The 23,278-nt window shown below is 45.8% G+C and overlaps 3 protein-coding genes across 5 annotated transcripts; all 3 read right to left on the bottom strand.

Annotated features, from left to right (window-relative positions):
- Positions 1–2,301: 2,301 nt before the first annotated feature.
- SDR39U1 (short chain dehydrogenase/reductase family 39U member 1) lies at positions 2,302–7,794 on the bottom strand. 3 transcript variants are annotated; one of them, XM_014893582.2, is made up of 6 exons: positions 7,754–7,794; positions 7,306–7,412; positions 6,904–6,986; positions 5,582–5,703; positions 4,415–4,558; positions 2,302–4,198 (listed from the first exon to the last, which is right to left on the bottom strand). In XM_014893582.2, the coding sequence occupies exons 1-6, from the start codon at positions 7,782–7,784 to the stop codon at positions 3,783–3,785; spliced, it is 903 nt and encodes a 300-aa protein (XP_014749068.1). In that variant the 5' UTR covers positions 7,785–7,794; the 3' UTR covers positions 2,302–3,782. The 3 variants fall into 3 exon arrangements, with proteins under 3 accessions (XP_014749068.1, XP_088035530.1, XP_088035531.1); XM_088179404.1 differs by lacking the exon at positions 7,754–7,794 and having other exon boundaries at positions 7,306–7,609; XM_088179405.1 differs by lacking the exons at positions 6,904–6,986; positions 7,306–7,412; positions 7,754–7,794 and having other exon boundaries at positions 5,447–5,586.
- A 5,854-nt stretch (positions 7,795–13,648) lies between these two features.
- On the bottom strand, positions 13,649–14,584 carry LOC106863995 (olfactory receptor OR9H1-like). Its single transcript, XM_014893583.2, has one exon. The coding sequence runs from the start codon at positions 14,576–14,578 to the stop codon at positions 13,649–13,651; it is 930 nt and encodes a 309-aa protein (XP_014749069.2). The 5' UTR covers positions 14,579–14,584.
- A 5,565-nt stretch (positions 14,585–20,149) lies between these two features.
- LOC106863996 (olfactory receptor 6Y1-like) lies at positions 20,150–21,076 on the bottom strand. The gene has a single exon (XM_014893584.2). The coding sequence runs from the start codon at positions 21,074–21,076 to the stop codon at positions 20,150–20,152; it is 927 nt and encodes a 308-aa protein (XP_014749070.2).
- Positions 21,077–23,278: the final 2,202 nt, after the last annotated feature.

Genomic DNA, 23,278 nt, shown 5'->3' with positions numbered 1-23,278 from the left:
TGTCTTACAATTTGTGAAAGAATGTGTAAAGCAGACTAACAATACAAATGGTGCAGAACTATAACTGGTACAGAAAAGTCAGAATTAAGCCTTGCTATCTTTAACACAGTGTTGCAACTCAGCAGTCAGCCCAGAGCTAACCCCAAAGCAAGGCACCAGTGCAGATCACTCAGCCCTGCCAGAATGAGACCAAAGCTCCAGGATCAGCCTGGTCACAGATGTCACCTGCCCTGGTGCCTGCAGAGATGTGGCTATCACAGCCAGACACTGAACTTGCCTGTACAAACTGACACAAAGGTGTGTCAGAGGTGCTACAGATCCTCAGTGTGCTCCTGCCTATTGCCTCTGATGGGGGACCAGTGACTGCAGCCCTTGTTGGCACACTCGACCCCTTCAATGCCCAGAGGGGTCACTGCCCCCTGGGTACAGCCCATGAGGAGGCCCATTCAGGCCCCAGGGCAGGGAAGAGAGCAGCCTCTGTTGAGAATCCCACAGCAGGGCAGTGCTGGGGGATGTGAAAGGAGCTTTTCAGCTCGTTTGGGGCATCTGGTGAAAGGAGCTGTAAAAGGCATAAAGTGATGGGGAGGTTGTGATGAGAACAAACCTGACCAGCCACCCGAAGGGATAAGTGTGTGTGAGGCTGAGAACATTTATTTTTACAGTAGGGAAGCAATGGGAGACACAGTCATAAAACCTGAGCAATTAGCATTAACAGGACAAATAACCAGAAACAAATGGCATCACTCACACTAGCTGATGAGCTCTCAAGAAGCTGTAGGCAGCCCAGGACTTTGCAACTGATAAGGATGCAAAGCTCAGTGTCCAGGATGTTGGATGAAGACAGTGGGATGCCAGCTGTTGAGGAACTATGCAGGGACAGGGAGCAGCTGAGAGGGGTTACACAGAAAAGAGTTCTAAGAGGCTGGCTGGGTGTAAACCTGGGCCAGTGAGTGCTGGTCTGGCTGAGCTCTACACTTCACCACAGTCCTGGCTTATTTAACATTTCTGCAACTCTGTGTGCAGCCTCCCAGGGCCCCATCTGTGTGCTGCAGGGACCAAGTGCCAGCTACTGGGCAGCCAGCACGTGTGGATTTGAGGTCAGCTCCTGAAGTCAGATGGGAGAAGAGGGAGAGCAGACCCAGCCTGTGGTAGCAGCTCCTGGAGCCAGTGGGAACTCACTCTACAGCCACTGAGGCTGGAATAGTTCAGGTCCACAAGAGCAGCATGAGCAAGGGCAGTGAGGGACTCCATGGCCACAGCTGGAATGGGACAGCCACTCACAGCCTGAGTGCTGAGCTGGGGGAGACAACTCTGTGTACACCCCACAAACCAGGTGTGCACGGGTGTGTCCAGCAGCAGTAATTCAGAGCAGTGGGCAAGCACGGGACTCCAGGCATGGGCAGGGTTATCAGGAGGGCAAGGGATCCATGTTGGTACCTGGAGACAGCTGCAAGTGTGGTGTCCCTTTGGGATGAGTGTCTGAGTGATGCTGAGCCTTTGCTGTGTCAAGCTGGAGCAGCTGGCAAGGAGGGGACCCGTGGGTTAGGAGGCTGTGGTCCATGCTGGAGTGCTGGCTGGACAGAGATCATACCAGTGCTCAAAGGATTGAGTGTTCACTTCTGTGAACCCTGAGGGTGTCACATGAGGCTGCCAGCCCCATCATGCATGGTGCCTGTCACCTGTGTCCTGTTTTGGGATTCAAACAGCAGCAGCTTGGCTGAGGCTGACAGCCATGTCAGTGTCATCTGTGTGTCATTGTCCATATGTCTGTGTGACAGCAGCTCAGCACCAGGGCTGGCTCACCCTGCAAACAGGAAAGGAACAGCAGTGTCCTCAGCTTAGACAGAAACCCTGGGTACCAGGCCCCAGGCTGGGCTGTCAGTGGCCACACAGGAGGGTCCTGGGCCACATGGCTCTGGTTCTCATGGCTCATGGTTCTGTTCACATAGCTGAACAGACTTCAGCTCTAAAGGAACAGAGATCTGCCCAAGGCAGAGGGGCACAGCATTGGCTCAGAAATAGCTGCAGGAGCTCTGCTAGCCCTGAGCACTGCAATGCCAGCACTGGGCTAACACAACACCTGTACTCAGCATCACAATGCCTTGTACCTGGGGACCAGGGCCTCCTTAAGGTCACCAAAACCAGACACATCCAACCAGGATTCCAGCCTGTTGTCACCCAAACATGCACCTTGGCTCTACTGCAGAGAAGGGGGCATGGGGCATGTGTGAATTTATCATGATGGGAAGTCTTAACTGCACTCACTGCTTCCAGATCCCAGAGAGATTCAGATGACAGAAGCACATTTAAACCTGTGATGTATTTAAGCCAAACACCATGCAGAGGCAACTTTTCAAACGTCCTGAGTTAAACATCCAGGCAGTGAGTCCAAGGCCTGGGAACTCTGCTTAGTGGCAGTCCTCTGTGGGATACAAACACCTCTTTCAGAAGAGCTGAAGGTGGCAGTTCTTCTCCAGCCATAATTCTTCTCATTTTCCTGCCTGCAAAGCCAGATTGCCATTCTGTCTCCAGTATGTACTGAGCAAAGAGTCAGCAGAGTGACCCTTCAGCTACTCTGACTGCAGCATGGCATAAACCAGGAATACATGGACTGCTATTGTTCTGGATGCTAGAGTAGGTCTTTTTCTGCCTGAACTGCCTTTTAATAGCATTTTCTAGCCCCAACCTACATCACACTAGGAGTATCTCTCCAGAAGTATTGCTATAATAAACTTCACTGCCCTGTGGACTTCACACCCTGCAGCTCACTTTAGAATATGGAAGTGGGCCAAGGGAAGCACGTGGATACATTTCCTGCCACTGTGAGATAATGAAATTGCAATCTGCTTTACAAGGAAGAGGCACTGCTTCCCAAGGCACACCAGGCAGTTTGGATATTCCCAGTGCCCAGTCAGGGGGGAACAACCTGAACAAGCACCACCCCATAGGATCAGTAAAAGAAAACTACCCTGGTAGTAGCTGGCAATAGCTGAAATGCTCCTGGAGACTGAAGCTGTGGCTTGCACTGCCTCACACAATGATGTACCACCCAGCTTTCCTGAGCACAAGCTTAGCTGTAATGGGCACTTAGGCAAGGCAAAGCGGTCCAGGGACCAGTCTGACTGTCACTCTTTGCCCTATAGATTGGCAAAGCAATGTTCTCCTTCATCCCTGCCACAGCACAATCAATATGGAACCCTGGGAGGTGTAACTCTTTGGACTAGACTCAGCTGAAGGTACTGACAAATCAGCTTGGTACCAGCCACAGGAAAAGGGAGGGCAGAGTCTCCAAGCAATCTGTATTCAGCACCCTAAGATGGTTCTTCTCCCACAACCACCAAGACCAAGAGAATTATGCTCTTCTACTTTGCCTGTGTCATCATGGGGAAAAACAGGAAGGGCATCTTCCAGTAGCACAGAATCACAGCAGCATTAGGACCTGTTTCCTGCTGCCACATCTCAGGGGAGAAGACATTACACCCCCAGCTGCTTTGCCAGCTGTTCACACACACACTATGCAAAAGGGAAGATGGGCAATTCCACAGACACAGTCCTTGGAGGGGCTCGTGCCCTTCCCCAATGCAGGTAATGTTGAGATTCAGATGGCAGTAAGAAGGATGATTCCTAAACTAGGGATGCACACAGGGAGATACAGGGGGAAAGGATTGCTCACCCTTTCTGTTTGGGGATGAGGAAGTGCCAAGGGGCAGGGTTCCCCTCTTTGATGAGAAACCATGTGTGCTCACACAAACAGGGCCCAGCCCAGCCCAACCAGAGAAGCCTTAAGCCACAATGTCCTTGAGAGCTCCAGGCAGCTCAGGGAAGATGAAGTGGTAGCCAGTCTCCAGGGTGCGTTTTGGCAGCACCCTCTGTCCCTGCAGCAGCATGACTGCCCGCTCTGCCCCAAAGACAGCCCGCACGGCCCAGGCAGGCACCGGCAGCAGCGCTGGCCGGCCCAGGGCTGCCCCCAGCTCCCGGGCAAAGCTGCCATTGGACGTGCCGGGGGAGGATGGGGCAACACCGTTGAGGATGCCTTGCACAGACTCTTTCTCCAGAGCATGACACACAATCCCAGACAGGTCCTGAACGTGGATCCACGGGAAGGGCTGGAGTCCGGAGCCAATGGGGCCTCCGAGTCCCAGACGGAAAGGCAGGAGCATCTGAGAGATCGCACCACCATCCCGACCCAGCACTACACCTGTGGGGAGAACAGAGTGACACCAGGTGCCCCTGCCCAAAGGGAAAAAGCCCCCTACACACCCAGACCTACAAGCAGGAGAATCCTTAGAGGGCTGGACTGCAGCAGGACCCCAGCAAGGAGAGACAGAAGAACTGATCCCTTTACCCACCTCTTCCCACTGTTGCCCAGCAGTAAAGCAGAGTGACCACTAACAAATATGATGCCCCATCTCACCTGATCTCACCACAACACCACGAGCTGGGCTCCCAGGGATGAGAGCTGCAGCCTCCCACGAGCTCACCAGGCGTGAGAAGAAGTCAAAGTCCCCTCCTGGACTGTCCTCAGTGTACTCAGCTGTGGGGCTGGGGCGGTAATAACCTGCAGGGTTACAGCAGAAAGGGGTCAGGGTTAAATGATGACACCAAGCCCCCCCTTCCTCATCAGACCATCTTCTCTGCCTCCAGGAGCCCAGAACTCCTGTGAGGAAAGGCTGACAGAACTGGGATTGTTCAGCCTGGAAAGGCTTCCAGTGCCTGAAGGGAGCCTACGAGAAAGCTGGAGAGAAACTAAAAGGGCCTGGAGTGCCAGGACAAGGGGGAATTGCTTCAAATTGAAAGTTTAGATTGGCTATTAGGAAGAGAATCAACCCTGGGAGGGTGGTGAGGCCTTGGCACAGGATGCCCAAAGCAGTTGTGGCTGCCCCTGGATCCCTGGAAGTGTCCAAGGCCATTCTAGACACTGGGGCTTGGAGCAACCTGGGACAGTGGAAGGTATCCCTGACCACAGCAGGGGTGGCACTGGATGGGCTTTAAGGTTCCTTCCAACCCAAACTACTCCAGGATTCTGTGAGCTCCATCATTCCATCAGGGACATCCTCACACGAGCAGCACAGGGTCTCTGATGGCAATGCTGACAAGTTTTTGAACTACCAATGTGCTCTACAGGTTCAGGATGCACTAACACTCAGGCAGCCCCAAAACCCAAAGAGTCCTGCAAGCAACACACTGAGCTGGCTGGGAGGTGCCTGATTTAATACTGGGCATCACAGAGGATAAACCATGGCAGCTTTAAAGACTGCAGCAAGCAGAAAGATGGAGATAATGCAGGGGGCTTCAGCTGAGGCCTCACTTACACAAACTGATTCTATGGGATGCCTAAAGGGTCTCACAGGAAAACACAGAAAAATGTCTGCCCTAATGACACCAAGACAAAGCGCAGAGACCCAAATTCCTCTCTAGCAGTACTCAAAAGCTAATCAAGGCTTGCCTAAACACAGTGACATTGATGGCAATAAAGCTGACATTTCAAGGCAAGGCATGTGCTCCTGAGGAACTGTGTTTCTGTGTGCAGGAAAAGCCTCTCCAGCTCAGCAGTGATGTCCTGGCCAGGCCCAACCAATACCTACGCCAGTGACGAGGAGCCAGGCACGGGGGGGCTGCTCAGCAGCAGCAATGGCTTTGGCCAAGGCCTTCGTGGTCTCCACCCGGCTGCTGATGACCTCCCTGCAGAAGGCATCACTCCATCTGGGAAAGGGAGAACAGGGATTAAACACCTCACAAGGACACCCCAGCAACACTGCCACCAAGGGGGACCCCAGCCAGCAGCAGCTCACAAGCACAGGAGAGGTCACAGGAACTCCTCTCACCCCAGGGCAATGGAAGGATGCTGGATCCCACAGACCTGGGATTTTTGAGCTTTCTGGCACTGACCCCCTGGACAACACTGCTTTTAACCTGAGGCTTTGGAGAAGGTTCCAAATTTGAGTGATGGAGTTAGTCATGGGTGTGTAGTTAAATAGAAGTGTGTGATTTCACATGGTGAAGGGTTTTAAATTTGAGGTTTTTATAATATAGTAATAGGTATGGGACAAGATGGAAGAATTTGGGTGGTGCCTTTTTTGGTGATCATCTTCATTTTTCCTCATGATTTCAGGCAGCAGTTTCTGGCCGGTTAGTGCTGCACTAAAGGTCATGGGAATTTGATTACTGAGTTAAAAGTATAAATAATATAGGTGTTATTTCTCTATTGGATTGTTTATCTTTAAGAGACCTTGTAACCAGCTGGATTCAGCTCCAATTTGCTCTCTTCTAGTTGGTAGCTAGAAGTGTTACAGAACTCTCTGTACTTTAGATAAGATTTAATAAACAACCAAGCCTGAACACAAGAAAATCTGTTTCCTTCGTGGTGTATTTTTTAATCCTGGTTCTGAGTGAAGACACAAGAGACTCCAGACAAACCGCTAATTAAGTGCTGCAAAACACCCCAACATTACAGGAGGACATGGCATCTTAGAGCACACATGCAAGGGAACTTTGGAAGATGGGGGCTTTACTTCCCTTAAAAGACTGTGGGGTTTGGACTGCCTTTGGATAAAGACAGCAAAGGAGCAAGACACCAAAGCTGGTGTTCCTCCTAGAAGTCAGACTTTGGTTCTGATTTTGCATTATCAAATGTAGGCACGACACCCAATGTCCCTTTGGAAATGTGGAACTAATTTTTCTGTCCTCCAGCTGTAGACCCAGGAGGGAAACTTTCTTCCAAAGGTGTCTCAGAACCTACCAGGCCCACAGAAATGTTCTAGATACTTGAGGATGCAAATGTCAACAGCTGGTAAATTCAAGAGCTTCCTTGTCATGTTGTTTCCTCCCTTTCCACATTCTTTGACAGCACAGCACTGCCTTGCCTTTACTTTGTCCCAACAGGACTAGAGAACACCAATTTACCTGCGGAAAGGGTTGAGGACATTTTCGCCAGCCAAGTTGACCACAGCATCACACTGGGGCAGCCCAGAGCGGGACAGCTCTTCCTAGGCAGGAGTAACAGAGACATCACATCACACATTGTGCCCCCCCTCTGCTCAAACCTTCCCTGCAAATAAGCAGGGCAGGCTCCCGAGAACTTCAGCCAGTTTCTTCCTGTCATTTGCGGAGTACAAGCACGAATAGAGAAGGTTTTGCTCCTTGGAGGTGACTGTGACCCATGGAGCACCCAGCAGCCCCAAAGAACATCCACAGGAACCAGACCTCCCATGGCAGGGTCATTCTATGCCATGCAAAGCCAGGGATTACAGGTTGGCTTCTCAGCCCTCTCACGTTCTCCCTCCTGTGACCGCTCTCATCTCATACCCAGCTGATCCGATCCTTGCCCCCTCGTCGCGACACATGGGTCACTTGGTGCCCTCGGCTCCGCAGCAGCTGGGTCAGGGCTGTGCCCACGAAGCCTGTCCCACCGCCTGGTGAGAGAGACACACAGACAGACAGGAGGTCACCGGTGTGTCCCTGGGCCATCACCCCCGGCGGCAGAGACATCCCCGCAGCCCCAGCAGCGCTGCCCCGCACACCCGGGGGGAACAGGCGGCCTGGCTCCAACCCAGCGGTCAGCACCCGCAACCCAGGACCGCCTGTCCCTTCTCCAAAATTCTGTTTCGCTTGCCGGTCCCGCTCCCTCACGGCCCCGCACTCTCACAGCCCCGATCGCTCCCTCACAGCCCCGATCGCTCCCTCACGGCTCCGCACTCTCACAGCCCCGATCGCTCCCTCACAGCCCCGGCCGCCCCTCACGCTCCGCACTCACCCACCACCACCCGCATTGCAGCACCGCGCATGCGCAGAGCAGCACCCGCCGCGCATGCGCTCCCCTCCGCGCACGGCGCCCCCCAGCGGGGGGAGGACCTTAAAGGGCCAGTGCGCCCTAGAGACGGAGCGGGGCTCGGTAATGGACGGGGAACCGGGCCGGGGCCGAGGGGACACTCGGGGAACGGAGCAGAGCGGGGCTGGAGACATGGGGAATGGCCAGGGGGTGAGGGGACACTCGGAGAACCGGGCTGTGGCCGTGGGGGACACTCGAGGAATGGAGCAGAGCGGGGCCGCAGACACGGGGAACGGCCCGGTCTGAGGGGACGCTCGGGGGAAGGACCGGGCCCAGGGACTGAGCAGCGGGACACAGCAAGCCGAGGAGGGGCTCAGGGCAATTAATGAGTTTGTTAAAAGTAAAGGAGTGAGCGCCCAGAGCAGCAGTGGCTGCCCCTGGGTCCCTGAAAGTGTCCAAGGCCGGGTTGGACAGGGCTTGGAGCACCCTGGGACAGTGGGAGTGGAACAAGGTGAGCTTTAGGGCTCCTTTCCACCCAAAACAATTCGAGATTCTATGGTTCTGTTCTTCTGTGAAGTGTTTTTAATATGGCTAGTAGAAAACAAAGAATTGTGCAGTTGGGAATTAGGCAGGAGCTGTTGTCATTGACCCTGAAGCTCCCTTCTCTCTGACGCTTGCTTGCCTCTCTCCTTGGGGTCATGGGAAAATCAATTCTTTCAAGGATGTAATTCTGCCACTGGGCTTGAAATGTCTCTTCTGAGATGTGATGAAACACACACTGGAGACACAACTTCCACCTGCAGGCAGCTGGAGCAGCCTTTGCTTCACAGAGTTGCCTGTGTTGTCAGCTCCCTTTACCTGTGACCTGTGAAGAACAGAGGGTGACAACAGCCTGTAGGCAAGATCTCTACACACTGGTGGCTCTTCTGGAGGAGGAACAAATGCTGGGGATGTTTCCACCTACATATTCAGCTTAGTCTACCTAATCATCTGTCCTTGCCTGCATATACAGCCGTAGCCATTGCACCACCTGTCCATCCGTCCATCCATCCATCTGTGAAAAACAAGGTTCACTTTCCCGGTAAATTTTAAAAGGTTTTATAAAAGACAATAAGAGGGAAACATTAAACCAAAGGTTATATGGCTGGGTGCTTAGCATTCAGCCAAAAACACACACAGACTCAGAAAACACTTCGTCATATGTATCAACATGTTACATACCCACAGATCCTCACACTTAATTCAAAATCATCCTTCCCCAACCTGTAAATCAACATTTGTTTATTTCTCCTTGTGCCTCCATCTTGTCATGCACTCCCTGATAACAGAGATCAATAAATTCCGTCCCTGGAGTTCTGGTGTCTGTCACTGCCATCTTCATCCAGATAATCCAAGAATGTGAAGAATTTCCTGATTATCTTTTTTACTGTTCTCTGAGTTAGTTACATGAACAAAATCTTTTTACATCACCATGTTATAGTCCAAGAAAAATATATATTTATCACACTACTATTTTTAAGTTTTGTTAATAGCAGAACTAAAATTATATTAATTCAGCAAAATTTTCCAACATTATGCATATAGCATTCATTTTAATATTTGTGAAAAGCCAATAATATAATGTGTACTTATAACACATCCATCCATCATCCATTATCCATCCATCCATCATCCATCATCCATCATCCATCCATCCATCCATCCATCATCCATCCATCATCCATCCATCATCCATCATCCATCCATCATCCATCATCCATCCATCATCCATCCATCATCCATCCATCATCCATCATCCATCCATCCATCATCCATCCATCCATCCATCCATCCATCCATCCATCATCCATCCATCCATCCATCCATCATCCATCCATCATCCATCCATCCATCATCCATCATCCATCCATCCATCCATCCATCCATCCATCCATCCATCCATCCATCATCCATCATCCATCCATCCATCCATCATCCATCATCCATCCATCCATCCATCCATCCATCCATCCATCATCCATCCATCCATCCATCATCCATCCATCATCCATCATCCATCATCCTTCCCCCAGCCCCAGTCTGTCACTGAGTGACAGAATCATTAAGGTTGGAAAAGCCCTCCAAGGTGGTTGTGTTTGACTGAACACCATCATGAGAGCTCAATCACTGCACCAAGTGCTGTGCCATCTCTCTGAGCACTGCCAGGAGTGGTGTCTCCCTTGCTTCACTAAGCAATCACAGCTCTCTTATCCCTCTCACCAGCTCTATGAAAGTGCCATGTCCTGTGCTTAAGCAAGGAAGAAATGGGTTTTCTAGGAGGGGCCAGCTTGGAAATTTGAGACTTAAGAGTTATTTGCACAGGCAGATGCATTTCTGTGCTTCCCAGGATGAAAGGTGGAGATGAGCAGCTGGATGAGCAGCTGGATGAGCAGCTGGATGAGCAGCTGGATGAGCAGCTGGTTTCTGTGTGGCACGTGCTGTCAGGTGGGTGGGTGAGCTGGAGCTGCTCTCCAAGCACAGTGTGGTGTGCTCAGCCAATGCTGGAGAGGTCATGATGGTGATGTTAGCTGAAGGTGCTGTGGGCACATTCTCCTCTTAACTCTCTGTTAAGGGCAGATGGCTGCACCTGAGGGCAGCCTAGTAGGTCTTACAGTGTAAACTATCCAAAAAAAGAGAATTGTAAGGGACTTTTGGATATGTCTCAAACATATTTTCCCCCCACATCCCTGTGTCTCAAGGTGTTTCACTGGATAGAAGTTCCTAGAAAGACAAAATCCAGCTTGCCTTTTCTCACTTCCTCCTCACAACTGCAGTGTGTCCACTTAACAAGAAACATGCCATCAGTCAGCTCCAGCCTGGAACAGAGTCCAGCACCAGAACCTGAGGAGGCCTCACACTTCTGCTTCTGTCACAGGGCAAAGACTGCCCAAAACTGCTGTTCAAATATAATTATGATTATTATATCTCCTTATATAAGGAGAATCATAATATTGGAAGTGTTTAGGTTTGGGTTTGAAGTGACCTTCAAAGATCACCTTGTTCCACCCCCCTCACCTTGGGCAGGAATATCTTTCACTGAAGCAGGTTGCTCATCCAACCTGGCCTTATGCCTTTCCAGTGACAGGTCATCTACAACTTCTCTGGGCAGCCTGTGCCAGTGTCTTACCTCCCTTTTATAAAAAAATTCTTCCTTGCATTTAATCAAAATCTACCTTCTTTCAGCTCAAACCTGTGAACCACAGGTGTCACCCCAGCTCCTGTTACAAAGTCTCTTTGTCATGCAGACAAGTGTCCCTGTATGTATTGAAGGGCTGCAGTAAGGTCTCCCCACAACCTTCTCTTTTCCAGGCTGCACAACCCAGCTGGCCTGGGCTGTCCCCTTGGCACAGACAAAGTCCTTCCTGAGCACCTTGGTGGCCTCCTCTGGACTCAGCCCAACAGGTCTGTGTTGTTCTGGAGGCCCCAGAGCTGGGTGCAGCACTTCAGGTGCAATCTCAAGAGTGCAGTAGCTGGGGAGAATCACCTCCCTTGACGTGGTGGACACACTTGACCTGCAGCCCAGTGTATACTGATTTTTGGGCTGTAACTGCCCATTGCCAGCTCAATTTTTCATCCACCACTATCTCCAAGTCTTTTCCTGCAGGGCAGCTCTCACTCCATTCATTCCCTGTATTGATAGTGGAGGTTGCCCCTGCTCAGTGGAGGATCTTGCACTCGGCCTTTTTGAACTTCATGTGCCCAAGTCTCATTCACCAGATGATTTTGTTTTAGTGCTGGGCAGACAAACCAAGCACAGATCCACACTACAGAACTTTCAGGGTTACCTGAAAGTAATGTGCTGCAGTGGTCTGAGTGAGCAGAAAAGAAACAAACAAACACAAATGAACTCTTCACAGTTTCACACCTGTGTGGTGTATTTGAGGAGCAAGACAAAGCTGTGTTAGTAACCAGGGTAATGAGAGCTTTGGACATAACAAAACTCCTGGCAGTTGACCTGAGGTGAAGCCATGGACAAATTTTGTTGCATGTCTCTGTCAGGAAACGGTGAATAGTGACAATTTTGGGGAATACATCAGCCAGCACTGTGCCCAGGGCTGTCCTCACAGCAGAAGTGCTACATGGAAAGGCCAGAGGGGTCTGCACACCCCTAACAGCAGCAAGGACCCCATTCCCCCTCTCTCTCAGCCAGCAGAGCATTTTAATGCTGGGCTTGTGCTTTGCAATGCAATGGGAGCCAGAAGGGGCTGAGGTTTGTCTGCAGCAGGGTGAGCTGAGTACATTGTTAGAAATTTGAAACCTGCAAGTGCAGAAATCTCCACTGGACCCGAATAGAGATAGGTGGGAGGGGAGCTGCCTTCCATCCACGTGTTTCCCACCCCTTTAGCTCCTTTGGAAGGCTGGTGGGCACTGATGTTACAAAAGTGGATGGTGGAAAATGCTCACAGAAATTCCAGTGGCTCATGATCTATTGCTCTGGTATTTTTTCCTGGCAGATAGGGTTAGGCAAGGGGAGATAGAAGTGTATGAGCTTATAGTGCAGATATCTTTAACAGCAAAGGGAGAAAAAGGTAACTATGGGTAGTGATGTATTTATTTCAAACTGATATTATTTCCTTTGAGGAGAAAGTGAACAAATAATTTATTTAAATAATTACTTTCTCTGAAAGGTCATTTCTGATTTCTAGTTAGCCCCTGGATTTGTCTTATGATGGAATGCAATGAGAATTGAGCATTCTTCTGGTGAAATGGTGCTTCACAGTAAGTTCATGCTTCACATACTTGATACAAAAGCTTTAAGTTGGTATTTTTAAACTGTGCCTTTTTTTAAACAGAATTTCAAACCACTTCAAGCAGCTGTAAAGTTGAACTTAAACATTATTTTCATGTTGTCAGATTGTGTTGTTACAAGCTTACCTCACATTCATGTGAACATGCACAAAACACATGGAAACAGAATCCTGCTTTTTTTTGGTCTTTTCTTTTGTGTCAAAGAGCACTTTAGGCACAATATTCCAGTTTTCCTTTAATGGTTAATCTGTGTAACCTTAATTTCAGTGGTTCTGAAAGATAAGTGATTAAAAGAAAAATTGAGAAAAAAAATTAGAAATACTAGGAGTCACAGACAAATAAATCTTCCAGTTCACTCTTGTCTGACTTAATTTAGCTGTGGATGTGCAGAGTGAGAATGCCTCCACCTGAACTGGCTGTGTTCCAATCCTCAGAAATGAGGAACTGCCAGAGTCTGAGCTATGTGTCCTATTTTAGATGTTCAGTACACTCAGATACTCTTCAAATTGTCCTATCCAATAGTATTAATTATGGCTTTAAAATGCTGGTATCTTCTGAATGGCTGTAAGAGCCCTTTAAATTACAGGTCAGATGGATTGTAAATGTCTAATTATGTTGAAATGAAACCTCACTTTCATCTGCTCTAGAAAAGGAATAAAGCTAGCCAGGGAAGAATAAGAAAAAAGAGGTACTTTTGTCCACAATAATGTAAAAGAAAATGCCAGAATGATGTGTCACTGTTGTCAGCCATTTAATAGATCTGTGGTCTTGGCTTACTTAATTTACCTTCTTTTTGAATTCTTATTTTTATTCTGGTTTTATGTGTAAGCATCAGTGATTTAAGTGTAATAGATGTAAACTTATGAAATAATTTCATAAAAATATAATATCCATTGAAGGATATCCTATGTACTATCAAAAATTGTTTAGTTGAAATAGCAATTAGAGATTGTCATAGATTTGTTTCTATTTCCTGCTTTTGCTGACCACCTAGAAGCACAAGAGACTCTCCAAAGCAGGTCCTGCTATCCTTTATTTTACATTCTAAGCATCTGTGCCAAACTGTGTTCATTCTCAGCTCCAGTAAAGGGGCTAAAAAAACCCTTTCCTTTTTAACTGTTGTTTCAGAAACCTTTTCACCTCCCTGTTTCGCAGGGTGTAGATGAAAGGGTTCAGCATGGGAATGACAATAGTATAGAAGATGGAGATGGTGTTGGTTTTGGTGGCTGAAGATGCAGCTCCAGGCTGAGCATACATGAAGAACACTGTCCCAAAGAACATGCAGATTGTGACCATGTGAGCAGAGCAGGTGGAGAAGGCCTTGTGCCTGCTCTCAGCTGAAGGCATTTGGACTATTGTGACGATGATGTAACCATAGGAGACAAAAACCACCAGGGCAGTGCCCACAATGATGGATCCACACACAGCCAGCAGCACGAGCTCATGGAGCCGAGTGTCGGAGCAGGAGGCGCGGATCACTGCAGCCACCTCACAGAAGAAGTGCTGGATTTCTGTGTGCCCACAAAAGGACAACCTGAACGTGAAGCTTGTCTGGATGGTGCAGTTGATGCAGCCTGACAGATAGGAGCCCGTGACCATGAGCACACAAAGCCTTCTGCTCATGATGAGCTGGTAGAGCAGGGGGCTGCAGATGGCAGTGAAGCGATCGTAAGCCATGACAGCGAGGAAGAACGCTTCTGCTGTGCCAAAGAGAGAGAAGAAGAACATCTGAGAGGCACAGCCAGTGTAGGAAATGCTCCTTCTGCCCAGTAAGAGTGCCAGTGTTGCCCTGGGGGTGATGACAGAGGAATAACAGATGTCCAAGGTGGACAGGTTCTCCAGGAAGAAGTACATTGGAGTGTGCAGGCTGGAGTCCAGCCTGATGATGAGAATCATGCAGACATTTCCCACCACAGTGACAATGTACATGGTGGAGAAGAGAACAGAGAGGACGAGTTCTGACCCTGGCTGGGATTTCAACCCAACCAAAGTGAACTCACTTATCCTGGTGTGGTTTTCCATCTTGGCTTTCAGAGGATGTTCCAAAAGGAAATCAGGATGCAGTAGATTGCAGATGGTTTGCCCAGAGAAGCAATTACAGCAGAATAAGACAAACAATGAGATGTATGAAACACAAGAAATATTAAATATAGAGAGACAGATGGGAAAAAGTATGAAATTCATTGATATATCATATCTGCAGGTTTTTGTCAACTATTACAGGGTGATTTGTAAGCTAATAATCCTGTAATATTATCTTCAGTATAAAGAAACATTCTGCATGCAGCTTATCCAATCCATTTTAATTTAATAAACTTTACAAACAACTAGAAACAGACATTTCATTCTACACTTAAATCTATTTCAGATTTAATTGGGCAGAAAATAAATCTCATACTAAGTCTGCAACTAACCCACAAAAGACTCTGCTCTCCTCTAAACAAAAGAACAAGGGAATGTGCTGCTTCAGATTGAAAATGTATATGAGCCAAGAGATGGATTAAATTAATGTGGATAATTGTTAAAAAACCCCCCAAGTCTATTATTTTTTAAAACCCACATTTTTTTCATGTGAGAAACTGAGGTTTTTCTTTTATAAAGGTACTTGAAAAAAAACCCTTCAGACGTTGAGATTTCTGCAATAAGTTTTCTCTACTCCAATGTTAATTCACGTGGTATGTTAAAAATTGACTAATTGACAGAATGTTTCAAGTAATTACTTTTTAATTCCAGTTATTACTTTTATTTTCATGAGCTAGTTGTCCTCTCTCCTAGGCTTGAATACATTCTGTGAGTTGATGCCCACATTAGAACTCACAGTCTGGGTGCCTTTAAAATCAGTGGCCAGAGATAAACACTCCACCTTTAGAATATTTACTGTGAAAGGTATGAATCAAGTTTAAGATTTTCTGGTTTTCTGTATTGCTCTAAAGGGAAGTCCAGCTATTCTGTCTGTGAAAAGATGGACACAGATGTAAAAAGCTGAGTGACAGACAGACAGACAGGCAGGCAGGCAGTCCCCATCCAGTTCCTGGTATTTTGTTTGGTTTGCTGTCATTTCCATTCGATCATTTTTCTAAACCAGCATGTACCTAATCTTTTCAAAGCATTGGATTAATTTTTATCACATTTTTCCAGCTATCCCTCCATGGTCCTTGAAATGTAGCCTCAGCTTTAGGTACTCTCAGAAGTTCTATTCAATCCTTTCTTCTTATTTACCCATGAGTTTTAGGAAAGGGAAATAAATCTGGAGAATAAATTTCTCTTTGCATAACCTTGCTCATCAAATATTTTGGCAAGTTTTCCCGGGGATTTTTGTGTGCAGAGAGCTCAGGTTTAGGCAGCCAAGGTCAAGTATCCAGTCTAAGCCTTTTCAAGCCTTTTGTCTACAGCTTTCACAATTCCTAAAGCTTCCCCTATTGTCAAGAGAGAAACAGATGCATCCACAGTGTGATTCTTCTAATCTCACTCTACCTGTTCAAAACAGGGGAAAAACAGTCCTAGAAGTAGCTGTCTTTGTTAGAAAGGGAAAAAAGCTAGCCAGAAGAGAATAAGAAAAACAGAGATACTTTTGTCCACAATAATGTAAATTAAACATCAAAATCATGTCTCATTATGGTCAGCCATTTAACAGATGTGGGGTCTTAGCTTATGTCATTGACCTTTTAAATTCCTATTTTTATTCTAGATTTATGTGTAAGCATCAATGATTTAAGTGTAAAAGATGTAAACTTATGAAATAATGTCATGATAATCAAACCTATTTTCCATTGAAGGATATGCTACATCCTATCAAAAATTGTTTCATTGAAATAACAATTACTACTGCTTTAAGTAAATGGCTTCCTCGAAAGGCTGACAAAAACCTCAGCTAAGAATGAAGATGCTGGAGATGCTTTTTAAGCCAGTGAGAGCAGAAGGTTTTTGATTCACCTGAGAAGCCTCTGGAACTGTCTGTGTCTTGCTTGATCAAACAGAAAGTCTAGAATGCAGACACATTAAATACTGGCTTCCTGGTAATGTCCTTAATTTCCAGAAGAACTAACTGTATTCATAAAACTATATGCTATGTAATGGAAAAAAAAAAAGAGAAAACAACAATTTTTAGTCCAGTTCTGTCACTAAATTTAACAAAGCAAAGCTCAGATTTCACACACCACAATACACATACCTTGTAATATGGTCATTAAAGGCAGGTTTGGTTTTTTTGGAATTCAGGTTTCTTGAGGACGTTGCCAAAACACACGAAACATTTTTTGTACTCAGCTGATTTTTCAGTAGTCTCTTGTAATCAATCGATCACTGGCCTTTCATCTGACTGGGTCTAAGGGCATTCCCCTTAGCATGTTGCTTGTATATACTTTAATAGGTGTGCACAAAAACACCAGAGATTCAGATCCTGGACCTTCACAGCAGACACCTGAACCTCACATGAGATATTTTTCCCTTGTGCCATTTTCCTTTGCCTGCAAAAGCAGAAAAACACAAGAAGTAAAAGGAATAAAAGAACAAGGAATAAACCACACACAATGAAGTGTAAAGCTGTTTCTGTGCCCCTACTTTTCATTGTTTCTTCTGCAGAACCTTTCCTGCCCCTAGCAGATTTCTTTCTGCTGAGGAAAACACTGTGGACCTAATCAAGACCTCATTAGCCATTAGGATCTGCTTCCTTCCACATTATCAAAATAGAACAGACACTGCTGCCTTCTCCCCAAGCAATAATGCTTCTCTTCTCTAAACAAAAACAAGTTTTCACTAAATGTGTTCTCTGACTGGCAGGAGAGTGCACTCAGCATCTGAAACCTGGAAACATCATTCAGGTGAGGGTCCAGCCTCTAATGAACACTGCTCTGGAGTGCAGCACCCACTCCAGGAAGTGAAAAAGCATCTCCCAACTCCTGCTTGGCTATCTCAGACACCTGAGGACGTGGCTGTTTCTCAAAAAACAAACTTGCATTCTTCTCAGCACAGGAACATCACATTTAGCTGCAGTAGAATATATTAAATTGTCTTTGTTTTGGCACGTGGTTTAAAATAAACCTCCATGAAATAGATGTTTCTGTTCTTGATATAATGGCTTCCCAAATTTTGTGACTGACAACTGATCAGTGTCTTCTAAACCCAGACTACCTTACATCTGCATGTATTCTTATCAGCTCCCACAGGTGGTGAGTGAGATTAAGAGAGAAGGAAAGTTTCTCAAAAGCTACGACTGAACTTAGTCTTACCTGCTTTACTTGTGGGTAGTGACTTATTTACAGTAGTCTAAAGGCACCCAAATTTGAATTTGCAAAAGTGTTTATTAGGAAAACTTCCAGAAATAAACTTAGATGCAGAAATAAACGTAGAGATCTTGCATTCTCAAAAGGTTTGGGTTTGTGTAACAATTTTCTGTGTTCTCTACTTAACCCTGTTGAAGGGGTTATGAATTATTTGTTTCAGGTTTTCTAGCAACATTGTTATTAGTGTACATAAACTCCATAATAATTAGATGATAATCCTCTTCACAGTGCATTTGAAGGATTTTCCTGACATTATTTCAAAACAACCACTTCAGATCAGTGCTCTACAACCAATGCTGTACAATGTGTGTAACCAAATCACTGTATTAAAAATAAACCTTGCAAAATTTCAATGCAAAACTCACTAAGGAGTACTGAAATGGTATGGTTTGCACTTTATAGATGAAAATCTGAAATAAGAGAAGACATAGATCAGGTGATTATTGGTGTATCAGTACTTTAATATATTGCAATAAGAATGAAGCAAGCCTGGTGCTGTCCTGATTTGGTCTTGGATAGAGTTAAATTACTTCACTGTAGCTTGTATGGGACTAAATTCTGGATTTGTGATGAAAACTATATTGAGAACACAGCAATGGTTCAGTTCTTGCTGAACAGTGCTGGCACAGGCTGGGAGGGAACAAGAAGCTGGGAGGGGACACAGCTGGGACAGCTGAGCAGAGAGACCTCCCAGACCTTGTGGCAACGTGCTCAGCAATAAAAACTGCAGGAAAAAGGAGGAAGGGATGTCTCTTCCAAAGTAACCCTTAGGTGTGATCCCCATTTTCCTGGAGATGGCTGAACATAAAAGCCTGTTATAGATAAATAACATATTAGAGGTGATAACCCATATCCATGAGTAGTAAAGGAGCTGAGGGCAGTTTGCTTTCATGTCTAAATAGACATGTTTAAACTTTAGGTATTTTTAGAAGAATTCACATCCAGCTGTATGTGTGGCTCTTGACTTTTAATGCAAATCTAAAGAACTACTGGATATTATTATTTTTTGTTCCTTTACAATGGTTCATATTGTAATGTGTATTCATGTTGTGTCCATTTCCTGTTTTCTCCTGTCAGATTTGCTGCTGATCCCTGGATTACAGCCAGCACCCTGCATTTCTGGAGAGCTCCCCACTAAGGTTAACTTCAAGCTCTTCCTGACATCTCTCCTTAACACTGTGTTCAAGTCCCCAAAAAAGGACAATTGGCAATACCTGGCACAGTTTGCACAGACAATTTTCTTCCAGGTTTCATCCCTGAATAGCTGAATGTTCCACCTGCAGAGCTGTGTGCTAGTACAGGGCACAGAATATCAGACACCGTGGTCTTGGTCATAAACCCACATTTAATATGGTCACTTGGAGATGCACTCTGCTGACTGATTTATTGATTTGTTTATTACAGAATATTAAACGTTCTGAAGCACTGAGAGAGTCTGAACACAGAGCAGTTTTCTTAGAGGCACCGTTTTATTTCTGATAATCAGATTTTCTCCCACAATCCGTGTTTAGCTCAGATTCTCCAGCTGTGTTCCCAGACTCCTGCATGAGAGAAATGATGAAATACTGCTGGATCCGAGGCTTGTGCAGCCTGAAGGAAATATTGAAGTGATTGATGCTTTCAGGCATGTCTGAGTTTCTTCATGAAGACATTATTTGGTGTGCAGGGAGGTTATTTAGGGTACCTTGGTCCCGGTGTGAAGCTGAGACAGAGGCTGAGTGACAATGCAGCTGTACCATGTGAATACCACAGCTACTCATATTATACCTTCTCTAATGCCATAAAAAAATCTTTTTCTTCTTCAGAAAATGGTTCCTTTTATTCTACACCACGTATCTAAGAATGTTGCAGTTACCCATCCTTTTCTGCTGCCTATTTCTTTCAAGGGATAGTAACAAAATCTTGGACTAAATAACTCACACATGAATAGCTGATTTTCACACACATTTTACAAGGTTTTCTGGACTCTATTCCATCTAGGGCAAACAAATCTGGGGTTAATTTTCTAGCATTTCCAAACATCTTTAAAAACAGAGCAGTCATTCAGCTGGAGATTTTTAAGAGAGGGTGACAGCACAGATTCTTAGGGGGAAAACACGAAAAAAAACCCCAAACCCACACCGAGTATATACAGAGATCTAACTTAGATATATCAAGGTCTAGTTCAGTAAACATGAGTAGTGTTTGCATGAATAGGAGAGTTTGGCATGGATTAAGGTCGGGACCTCCTGACAAGCTCACCAGCACTGCCAGTTGATGTTCATGAGCAAAGCCCCTTCTCTGGGACCCTTCAGCTGATTTCTTTGCTGTGTCACCTGCAAGTGAAAGTCTTTTTCATGGCACACCTGACTTCTTTGTTTCTAAGACAATATATGAGAGGATTGAGAAGTGGCACAACCACTGTGTACAGCACTGACACCAGCTTGTTGGCAGGGTAGGTGTACATGAGCTTAGGGTGGCAGTAAGTGAAGAGAGTGGTGGAGTAGAACAAAATCACCACGGTCAGGTGGGAGCTGCAGGTGGAAAACGCCTTTTGCCTCCCCTGAGAAGAAGGAATCTTCAACACAGTGACCAAGATGCAAATATAGGAGGCCAGCACAGTGCACAGAGGCACCAGGATAACCAGCAGAGCCAAGATGAAATCCACTAGCTCAGCCGAAGAGGAATCACTGCAGGAGATATTCAGCAGGGGAGAGATGTCACAGAAATAATGATTGATTTTGTCCACATCACAGAAGGAGAGGCGGGCTATAAAGCTCAGCTTGATGGAAGAAGTGGTCAAACCACACATCCAGCAGCCAGCCACCAGCTGAGCACAGAACTTGTGCCTCATGATGAGGGGGTACCTGAGAGGTTTGCATATGGCCAGGAAACGGTCACAGGCCATGACAGCCAACAGAACAAACTCAGTACAAACCAAAGTCACAAAGAAATGCAGCTGTGCCATGCACCCCTGGAATGAGATACGTTTGTCATGGGACAGGACATCCAGGATCATCTTTGGCTCAATGACAGACACATACCAGATCTCGAGGAAAGACAGATTCCCTAGGAACAAATACATGGGGTTTTGCAGGCTGTGGTTATTCCGGATGATGAGAATGATTAGGAGGTTTTCCAACACGGTTAAAAAATAAACCAGAAGTAAAGCAGAGAAGAGAAGCAGCTGCAGTTCACCAGTGGTGGGAAAACCCAGGAGAATGAAATACATGACTTTGGTTTCATTCCTCCCACCCATTCTGTAGTAGAAAGATGAACCTTATCCACCTGCAATAAATTAATACAATGACACCTAACTACACAGGCTTCAATTCATAGCCATAGGTTACACCAGCATTAAAGACACTCTAAAAGCCCAGACATTTCGTTGCTGGGTTTTTAGTCATTAACTTGGTGAAATTTATCTGCTAAAATCAGAAGTTTTAATTTTAAAAAGTAAAGCATGCTTTTAAATTTACATTTCATGGAGATAAATATACATTACAAACCTTGTCTCATCTAAGACAAATGATGAATGATGCTAATATATTATCCATCCACTATAAAGAAATGACAGCTTATAGATAGACATTCACATTTCCAATGCTTTAATTTCTACATCTAAACATTTCTAAAGTTGTATCATATATAGTCCATGAACTGTAAGGGAAATGTGAAGTCCCACAAGGATATATTCATTTTGATAATAAAATGCCCCTCCAAACACATCTGAAGGAGCCCATTAGAGGTTTCTGTATCTGGCTCTGAGCACACTTACATCTACACAAAGTCTGTTGAGATGGTACCCATGGCATCCCAGATCCAGCATAACTGCAAGCAAATCCTAATTCTGGGTCTGGTTTCTTTGCAACTCACTCAGATTAATCCTTCAAAAATAAGAATGGCTCAGCCTGTGCCATTAAAAACAAAACTGTTCTAAACCTTCTGTAGTGGGAATCCACTGCCTTAGTTGATCCTGGAGAATAAGATCAGTAGGGTACAGATGAAGTGTAGGCTGGTTTGTCAGCTCTGTGATTTCTACCAGCACAGATAAATCAACACTTTAATTCCCTTTGGTGTCTCATGAGATCTGATTCAGAAGTTATAGCTTGCCTCCCAATGGAAGCAATCACAGAAAGAGATGTTATTGTTTCCTCTGTGATTCCATGCAGAGTAGAAGAAACTCAGAAGTTTTTTTTTTCTGAGACACTGAACAATGAAAAAATACCAGCTAGTGTCTACTGATTTTTATAGGGCAGAGGAAAATGAAAACATACCCTGAGGCAGAGGATATGGCAGTCTTTTACCAAAAGGTAATCTAGAAAAATATTTTAGTGCCCTAATCTAAATCTGTAACCTTAACTGGTAACCACTTTTGGATTGAGTGGTTCCACCTACATTGGAGTTATGTGCACAATCCTCAGACACAAAAATACACATTTTCTGAATTGTGGAGTACAGTGCAAACATGTTCAGAGCAAAAGGAGAAGCAGAGACAACACTGATGGTGCCTGATGAGGTCAGCTGCCTCCCAAGCAGGGCTGAGGTGCTGCTGCAGGATTCTGTAGCATGAAGAGAACAAAACCTGGTCGGGTCCCTCCACTCTGCCAGCTGGGAGCAGTCCCTGGAGTCAGCTACGTGTAAAATCACCTTCCAGTGCTCTCATGTCAATCAGATTTCTTACTCAAGCCAGAACCAGGATCAAAATTACATTCATACAGTGAGAATAATGGGAGTTTAGCATCTAGAAGAGCTGCAATTACAGAAGCTATTTGGCTGTTGGAGCATAAGTTTGATTTATTTTGCAAATATATAATAATCTAGTGACATTTGACATACCTTATATATGCTGCTTAAATTCTAACTGCTGGCCAAAGCCATATGTGCACACTCAGGAATGTGAGGGCATCTCATGAAGAAGACAACTTCAAAATAATATAAATTAAAAAAATGTAAGTGCATGGGGAAGGGAGAGTAGTGTTGTCAGAGGCAGTGTTTGTTCTCACCTCATTTCTGTTGGGCTGGTGAGGGTCCAAATACCATGGACCAATTTTGGGATCCCTGAAATTCAAGGAAAACCTGCACAAACTAGAGAGGTGCTTACTAAAGCCTGCTAAGATGTGAAGATGTGACTCAGGGGACATGAAGCATGAAAAGAAGATGGTGCAGCTGGGCTTGTTCAGTGGGGGCTGGTGCAGGCTGTGCTGTGGTCTAACAGGGACAAGCTACAAAAAGGGACAAAGACAACGATTTGCAACTCAGTAGCTGCAATTGAGGCCGTTCGAAGATGTGAGGTCAGAACAGTGCTTGAAAAGAGAGATTGATGTGGTCACTGCTCTGCAAAGAGAGAGAAAGGACAGCAACACACACGGAGCTCTGTGGGGAAAAAAGGCCAATTTATTGTACAGCCAGCCCGGATTTAAAGTGTGTTAGTGCAGCCAGGACAGGACAGGAGCTCATT

Source organism: Sturnus vulgaris, chromosome 27, assembly GCF_052056855.1.
Source record: "Sturnus vulgaris isolate bStuVul1 chromosome 27, bStuVul1.hap1, whole genome shotgun sequence".
In the NCBI taxonomy this organism is placed as follows: Eukaryota; Metazoa; Chordata; class Aves; order Passeriformes; family Sturnidae; genus Sturnus; species Sturnus vulgaris.
This window is presented reverse-complemented; position numbering and strand designations above follow the sequence as displayed.

What these genes read in the sequence shown, in the direction of transcription:
- SDR39U1 (XM_088179404.1), bottom strand. Translation starts at nt 7,488, where the DNA reads ATGTCTCTGCCGCCGGGGGTGATGGCCCAGGGACACACCGGTGACCTC. An exon ending in GCAAGGATCGGATCAGCTGG is followed by an intron (nt 6,987 to 7,305) that starts GTATGAGATGAG and finishes ACTCCTGCCTAG; the next exon opens with GAAGAGCTGTCCCGCTCTGG. An exon ending in GTCCTCAACCCTTTCCGCAG is followed by an intron (nt 5,704 to 6,903) that starts GTAAATTGGTGT and finishes TCCCTTTCCCAG; the next exon opens with ATGGAGTGATGCCTTCTGCA.
- LOC106863995 (XM_014893583.2), bottom strand. Translation starts at nt 14,578, where the DNA reads ATGGAAAACCACACCAGGATAAGTGAGTTCACTTTGGTTGGGTTGAAA.
- LOC106863996 (XM_014893584.2), bottom strand. Translation starts at nt 21,076, where the DNA reads ATGGGTGGGAGGAATGAAACCAAAGTCATGTATTTCATTCTCCTGGGT.